General features: G+C 43.9%; 1 protein-coding gene across 1 annotated transcript; it reads left to right on the top strand.

Annotated features, from left to right (window-relative positions):
• Positions 1–906: 906 nt before the first annotated feature.
• LOC119390831 (techylectin-5A) lies at positions 907–8,115 on the top strand. The gene is made up of 5 exons (XM_037658538.2): positions 907–1,071; positions 2,602–2,744; positions 4,064–4,169; positions 5,072–5,239; positions 7,800–8,115. The coding sequence occupies exons 1-5, from the start codon at positions 930–932 to the stop codon at positions 8,099–8,101; spliced, it is 861 nt and encodes a 286-aa protein (XP_037514466.1). The 5' UTR covers positions 907–929; the 3' UTR covers positions 8,102–8,115.
• Positions 8,116–8,500: the final 385 nt, after the last annotated feature.

The raw sequence follows: 8,500 nt of genomic DNA, 5'->3' as shown, positions 1-8,500 counted from the left end.
TTTTGCGCTAAATAACATCTTACGTTGATGCAAAACGTATAAAAAAAAGAGAGAGATGGGGGAGTGGACGGCTCTTTTTCTTCGCATCATCCCTACCTCGTATTCTTTAAAACACTGTCATTTTGATTTCAGAAGTTTGAAACTCTAAAGCACGCGCAATTGCTTAAGGCATGACATCATGTGGTGAAGCTCGCGTGAATTGTTTTATTATGTGAACGGTGGTGTAGGAAGAAGGATATTTTTAATGCAATCCCATCAATCTCATTTGAGAAACTAATATACGAGATGGAAAAGTATTCTGTATAATATTTCGTGCCATCTAGGACGTTGTAAATATAGCATTACAGAGCTATACGTATACGTATTTCATGCTGTATCACTTTGCTATGCGATGCTAAAACTGATGCTTCACTTTACAGGAAGACCGATGAATGTATATTATTTTGAACGATTCTTACTGAGAGCCAAGGTTATTGTGTAAGCGTCTATAGTTGCTGAGAGAAGGCGTAGAAAATCCTTGGTATTGTTTCCAGCGATTAAACAGAGTAATTAGGCACGCCTCACGTGAGCAATCGTTACAACTTAGTGCCTTTGTCGGAGTATATTCTGAGGGGAGTGTTCAATTTTACGAGGTTTATTTTGAACAGAAAGATGGACGATGTCGCTGAATAGGCCAGCAATATTTATTTATTTATCGGTCGCTCTACTAGCATCAGTTTCTGGTGCTAAGCGGGAGTGAGGTTTACGAAAATGCGATAACCCGCGATAGAATAACGTTGAAGATGTGGTACGGCCGCCATGTACGAGTTGTGTGTTTGCAGTTTCATTTTCGCCGCATGAACGCCGGCCTAGCAAATGTAGAATATTCGAGCTCCTTTTTTTTCGATTCTATTCTTTGCAGTTTGAAAGCTGCTCGTGCTCCAGAAAAGATGACGGGACAAATTTTGCTTCACCTCGCCCTGGTCGCTGCTTCAGCGACCGCCGTGCAGTCAGCAGCAGTTGCGAGTCCATCCATCAAGCAAGCGGAGGAACACGTACGCGAGCTCACCCGTCTCTTAGACAACATCAAAAGTAAGCATAGGCGTCTTTTTTCACGGGAACTCCGGCATGTACTGGCTGAATGGTAAACAGGAGGATCTCGACGCGATATGCCTTATTAGAACGAGGTGTGATAGCCAGAAGAGCGTCGCAAATTGGACGCAGAACTTGGTACCAATTTTCAGTATGCTGCAACCTTCATTGCGTTTTGGTTGCAGCTGTGGGAGAGTTCTTTTCGTTATTGTACTCCACTATTTTAGAACTCTGACCATATTGATAATTCCCATCTTTTGATATTATGCGCCAATTTCATGTTTCCTCTTTTTACGGCAGAGTAGACAGGTTCTGTGTTGTTACATGTGGCCGTTGTTGTTTCACTCTTTTTTTTTTCGTATTATGCTCGTTATGCTGTGCATATGATTCAACCAAAAAAGCAATTGTAAATGAAAGAAAGGGATTTTCTCACAGGGGCTTGTTTCTGAATGAACGCAACAGCTCATGAGGTCAAGGAAAGCATATGCAATAACAATCGCGAATGTTAGGTAAACTGAAATGAATGAACGTAGAAAAATAATCACCCTTTCTGTCGGTGGGATCCGTAACCACAACATACGAATCACACACCCGATGCTCTACCAACTGGCCTAGATGAGAAGACGCTTCCGCCTACACTTCGTTGGGCATTTCTGTGCGTTTAATCAATGGTAGTATTAGCAAGTGCCAATCGTAGGCTTGGTTACGAGTGGCGCTGATAACCATTTTGCGTCTGGTAACCTTTTGAGGGAGTATGCACTACTTTTTAAACATTGTCATATATCTAGTATTCCTACGAAAATATTTCCGGCAGCAAAGTGATGCAGTCATAATATGGTGTTATATATCACCATAGTGTCTAATATTAGATATCATTATTCAACCCTGCTCTCCATGAGTGTTTTACTGGCTAAAACAACAGGCGCGTCCCAGAGGCGTGGCTTAGCGTAGCTCTGTATTTTTGTGTTCGATAAATACAACCAAACGTGGATTAATGTCCTGCTCCTGAAACCAAGTATAAGCAAAAATGCCAGGTGAATCTACGTTTGCTGCAATTTCTCTGTTTTATGGAAACACAGGTCGCAATGAAGTTCCCATACTTGAGCATTGCCCTGCTTCCTCACCCCTCACCACCCCTCCCCCTCCCCCGCATACACACAGGGCAAAAGTTAACAGAGTCCTATATAAGCAAGAAATTACGTTCTTTTCGAATAAAGCGAGTAAATAACATAAGTGGTCATCACAAGGAGCAGAGCAAGGTTGTGAGCCGAGATACCTGCGCAACTCAGGAAACTTGCGAAGCAGAAACGAGCCGTTTCAATAAAGTTGCAGAATTCATTGAGACCAATATTGCTCTTTTGTTGGCATTAAAAATTCAGCCACTATGCGACCACAATAAGGAATACTTTTTAGCCTTTGTTCACGTTGTTCGTAATGAGGCGAACTAATTGTCAGCTCACATTGAAAGCTATAGCTCCCTGTGCGCATATATGCTAGGGTAATTCCTCAAAATATATTTGTTCTTTGCAGATACCATACAGCCGAGGCATTGCAGCGATCTTTTGAATGCTGGTCAGACGAAAAGTGGCGTGTACACAATATTCCATAAGTCGGCAGGTTCGTCGGGGCAGACTGTCTACTGCGACATGACAAGAGACGGCGGAGGTTGGACGGTAAGGACACCTGCCTTGAACAGAGCACATTTATACACATTGTAATTTATCATACAACAAAGAAGTGCTTGTTCATTTCGTTTCTAACTTTACCTGACTAATCATCTCACCTTTGTAAAACTAGACACAGAGTGGCTATCGGTGAAAATAGTAGTGGTCGAGCCACGCCCGTAGCCAGGAATTTTTTTCGAGGGGAGGGCCCACATGCTGAAAGCCTTGACTATTTGTGAAAAACGCCTATTTTCATGATTTATTTTTGATAAAACACCATGTGTCATCGAAATATCTGGGCTCGGGGGGGGGAGGGGGGGGAGGGGCGGGCCCCCTGCTGGCTACGGGCCTGGTATGAGCTGCAAAATATTACCATGTTTATTCGAACCTAAGCCGATGTTTTTTCGAAAAAACGATGTGCAAGGGGGGGGGGGGGTAGGCTTAGATTCGAATACAATGATTAGGTTTTTTTTTTCTGCCCTTGCGATTTTCGCGGGTCGGCTTAGAATCCGCGCTGGCCTAGATTTGAGTAAATACGGTACATACTGCAACGTAAATGTAGCTTCTTTCGGCACGATCAATATATGTAGTATAGGTTTGGCACAGGGGAACCTCGCATTTATTGAAAGAATCATATTTTGCTCCACTTGTGCAAGATATGAATCCCCTTTTCGGCGCTTTTAACAGCTTAAGTTGGGCTAAAAAAATATGTTTTATTGCGCTGTTAAGGCTGCCTTACAAATATATTAATGGGATGCTGCGCATTCGAGTCCGCACGTAACTGTGCCTCACAAGAGTACGAATGAAAGAAATGTAAAAGGACCCTACTCATTTATAACAACTCGTCTGATGTGTTTGCTGTGTTGTGAAACTCATTTAGACCGTGGATATGCGCACATCTCTTTCATACTGAGATCTACTTCAAGTCGACTGCACAGTGTCCATTACTGCAATCTCATAACGAATGCCTTTATCTTAGCACACCACCTTGTTGTCAAGTGGAGCGTTTACCACTGCCACTGAAACGCTTCGTCGATAGTGTCGCTGGAATGAGGCGCCAAACACGCATAACCATGAGTTCCTTCTGAAAGGTAGCATTGCTTGACGCGATATCGTAACAAATGTGTCAGAGATAGCTATAAAATATGTAAACCAGCAGACAGCCGTGTTTGATAACTGCAACGCAATCCCATTTTCTTTGTGGTACTGCGCCAATTTATTGCCAATGTATTGCACAGATTTCCCACTTCCTAAAGTTGACACATGCGCTGTGTGACCCTATCGCAACATTAACAGACATAGCCCACCGGTATAATCTCCTTCTACAGGTAATACAAAGGCGGGGACAGTTTGGCAACAGCGTGTACCACTTCTACAGAAATTGGACGGAATACGCCAAGGGATTTGGGGATCCTAGCGAAGAGCACTGGATTGGTAAGGACGCCTTCCTATAACCTATTTGGAAATAAATCGTGCAACCTATGCTGTAGTAGGGTTAAAATAGTAAATTTAAAATAGTAAATAAAATAGTAACTAGTAAAATAGTGAAGGGTTAAAATTAGTAGGGTTGAAATATCTAGTGAGCAGTCATTTTATATATATATATATATATATATATATATATATTATAATTGCTTTCTTACGGGGCGGCAAAAGCGTCCCAAATAACAGAATGCCGAGTTATAAACAAATGTCCCATAGACCAATGCAGTTTAATTTTCTCGATGAAACGTAAACGATGCGCTTATTTTGCGTAAGAGCAGTTTCATATTCGCAATTTTCGTCATCTTGCCACTTTGTTCGCAGTGCGATCGGGGCGCAAGACACTCAAGCCTTAATTAACCGTAAAGATGAACGCCATCCCTCCTTTATAACGAACCAACCCCACCAAACTAGTTTTTGTTTCAAGGTTATGTTTCAAAACATAATGACCGTAAGTGGTGTCTCACAAAATACCAGACACGTCTGTGTAACTGGTGAACACACTTATTACACACACACACACACACACACACACACACACACACACACACACACACACACACACACACACACACACACACACACACACACACACACACACACACACACACACACACACACACACACACACACACACACACACACACACACACACACACACACACACAACACACACACGCACACGCACGCACACACACACACACACACACACACACCGTGATGTCCTTGTTTTTAATCATGCGAATTAATACGTGACCTTTCATAAAGTTCAACTGCTAGTGTTTGTCATTTCTGGACAATTAAATGTGCTGTGCTAGCCTTCGCAGATAATCACGCAGTGTATTTTTTTACAGGAAACAATGCTCTGCATGCACTGACGTCGGATGATGGCGACATGTCGCTTCGAGTACTGCTGAAGAATAACACCGCAGACAGTGCCTCTGTAGACTACGAGAGTGTGAGTGTGGGAGATGAAGACAATCTATACAAGCTGCAAGTGGGGAAATTCCTCGGTCCAGAAGGTAAGACAGCTTCTTCCACATTCACCTCGAGCCGAGATTCGACCGTGAGGTTCTGTGTGTGTAGTGACTGGAAACGTTTACTAGTATGTTTCGCCATATCATCTGCATGAGCATCCAGCCCTTGAAATCCACAAAATTCCGCCCCAAAAGTTTCCTTTACATGTACGGCTTGCAGTAAGCAATGTTCTTGACGTTCCCTTAAGGCCTGACCACACATACGTGTTGCAGCGTGTCAGCGCGTGACCTTTTGACGCGGCGCCGCGCCCTCTCCCTATGCGTAGAGAGGGCACGCGGCTACGCGAAGCTGCGCGCCCTCTATCTCCGTAGGGAGAGGGCGCGGCGACGCGTAAAAATGCCACGCGCTGACACGCTGCAACGCGTATGTGTGGTCAGGCCTTTCGAAAAATAGGCACCTGCTACTAAGACACCTGCAACTAAGACGCTTCTACAGCACTTGTAGCATACACTGGAAACTAAACTGACCTTCTCACTTTTGAATAAGCGTAACTTTGTTGTTATTTCACATTCGGAAACATTTTTACTGCTGTATATGATGAGTAGTGCAGAATGGCCCTAATGTTACTAATAAACTGCGAGGGTTTAATGGCGACATTAGTCTAGTTGTCTATGTTGACATTTTAATGAACGGGTTTTCTAGCTAGGAAACTGATTTTGACCGCACATTTGCGTAACGCGATGTCCGTGTGATAGAAGTAACGAAGTCCTTGCAAGGTGTGTTCCTACGCGATGATTTTTCTTGTCTCCAGCAACATGACTGAACAGCAGCCTATGTGTACATTTATCAAACATTTCAATGCACCTCACCGTAAACAACATATTTTTGAGCAAAATTATAATCTTTGCATCGCATCATTCCATCTTGGTAATTGTAATTGAGACAAGTCATTCGAAACAAGCATGGGAGCATTATGAGTTTTAGTTCTCTAGTTAAAAATGAGTATTGATCCCTCCGTCATAGGAATCGGAATAACACGAAAGTAAAGCGTGCCCTTACAGAAGTAACTGAATGTTTACACTACATTGATGTAAGAGAGTTTGTACAATGTATATTGAAGCCTGGCAGCTATAGCACCGTTTAACGTGGATGCACCCACTTTGATGATTGGTGGTACATCTCCATCCCGACGACTAACGTGCATGTTAAATGACTAAACAAACCCTTGTGGTAGCTGTAGTAGCTAACGGTGAAAGCGTAATCAGAGAACGAGGTGTGATAGCCAGAAGAGCGTCGCAAATTGGACGCAGAACTTGGTCGCCATCCCGCGGCATGTTAAAATGTGATTGAACACCACGGCTGGACTAGAGGAAAACGCTAAGCGCGTCGTGCCGCCCCGGTAGCCCTGCCGCGATTTTTCTCGGGGCAAGCGCGGGAGCGGGGAACGCAGTGTTACAGCCAGGTGAGGCAGGCGCGCGTCGCAGAGCTATTTCTGGTTTGGATTAGCGTGATGCTATGAGCGAGGCGGACGCTTTTACGACGCTTGGGCTAAGATCCCCACCTCGCGGTGTGTTAAGGTATTGACAAAATTGAACTTCTATTGAAAATGCCCCGAATGGGACGGGCGGGTAGCGCGTTGCAGGTGCTAATTGTGGAGGCCACAGTAATAATGAATTACTCTACTTTACCGCTCCCAGCTTTACTCTACTTTACCGCAACACCACCCCGCCGACCGGGAGAGTGGTAGATATAAAAGGCGCGTTTGTAAAGCCTCTAGAGACTGTGACTGTGGCGCAGTGGATAGCGTGCCCGGCATCTGTTGTTGCGGACCGAGCGGTCGTAGGTTCGATGCCCGTTGACGGAACTCTTTTTCTTTGCCATCTGATCGTGTAAATTTTTTCGACGTCATTTCCGTGACGGAAATACGTCACTCAAGCCTTGGTGGACCCCAGCATCAAACACTTTCATGTTAAAAAATAGAGTATAATACCCTGCTATCAAGAATAAAACCTGTAACGGGAATAAAACCTGTGTTAGATGACAGGAGCAGCTTTCTATATTTGGTCATTTCCGTTAGAATAATACCGATACGCTTTGTCGCCAATTCATATTGCCAACATGCCTTCATCAGCGCCTATGAATTACAAGCGTACTATTCAGCACAGTGCTAACGCATTCTAAACCACGGTAATATACCTGTGGTGTAGATTATCAAATATTTGTTTACAGAAAATACTTGTAAAAAGCTAGTTACGCTCCTCAGGTTCAATTTTTACCATTTAGATAAATATCTTGGGGAAGCTCATGTGTCGAACGTTAATGCACTTTGGAAAGACGTTTTACTAAAAAATACGCTCTGTAAAGCTTTTGCAGCATTGTGCTGCTGAGTTAAACTGGACAATTTTCACCCTCAAACGATTTAGGATTGTTAAGCAAGTATTTGTGTTGTACAATATCGGATCGCGAAATGTGTTGGAAAATATTGTTGAATTGTTATAAGTGCTGAATACCGCGGTTGTACCTGTTATGTGATATAAAATCTACATTTCTTGGAGTCACCTAGAATCAATTACTTCATCTGCCGATTCTCCACTTTCATTGCAGGTTGGGACGCTATGGTCCATGCCAACGGCCAAAAGTTTTCCACGTATGACCGCGACAATGATTCCGGACCTGCGAACTGTGCGGTCTTGTATCGGGGTGGTTGGTGGTACAGCCAGTGTCATGCAGCAAACCTCAATGGCTTAAACCTGAACGGACCGCATGACAGCTACGCAGACGGGATCGAGTGGAGCGTGCGGGACGGACCAGCTCGCCTGTACCACTATTCCTACCCAGTCGTTGAAATGATGATCAGGCCAGCCGCGTCGACACTTGACCGAAGAAGCCTTCCGCCATTGTCTTAATCTCATTGTGTACATATTACAGATCAGGTGTCTACCAAAGTAAAAGAGTTATAAAGATTATACGGTGGCATGATATAGCTTGACATGAACACAGACCAGAGACTACACGACTAGTGCCACTCTTTTCGGCTCAATCATTGCTAGCACAAATGTGCGCTTTAAGTGGCTGTCTAGGTAGTCTAGCTATGAATGACATCATGGTGTAAGCTATATAATTTTAGGTGAGGAAACACGCAGTGAAGTAATGGACTAGATGAGGTAACAACGGCATGTACCCATTTGAAGGCTGAAGACAGTCACTATTTCGATGGTGGGACGCGATTTCGAGGCACAAGGCATTTTACCTCCCTTTGCTATAGACTTTTTTACGGACGGGTTTCGGTGCCGCCATGCTGGGCT

This window comes from Rhipicephalus sanguineus, chromosome 4 (assembly GCF_013339695.2).
Source record: "Rhipicephalus sanguineus isolate Rsan-2018 chromosome 4, BIME_Rsan_1.4, whole genome shotgun sequence".
In the NCBI taxonomy this organism is placed as follows: domain Eukaryota; kingdom Metazoa; phylum Arthropoda; class Arachnida; order Ixodida; family Ixodidae; genus Rhipicephalus; species Rhipicephalus sanguineus.
The sequence above is the reverse complement of the archived record's forward strand: the minus strand, read 5'-3'. Positions and strand labels throughout refer to the sequence as shown.

Coding starts and splice junctions, on each gene's coding strand:
- LOC119390831 (XM_037658538.2), top strand. CDS start 930: ATGACGGGACAAATTTTGCTTCACCTCGCCCTGGTCGCTGCTTCAGCG. Junction 1,072..2,601: donor TCTCTTAGACAACATCAAAA/GTAAGCATAGGC, acceptor TGTTCTTTGCAG/ATACCATACAGCCGAGGCAT. Junction 4,170..5,071: donor TAGCGAAGAGCACTGGATTG/GTAAGGACGCCT, acceptor ATTTTTTTACAG/GAAACAATGCTCTGCATGCA.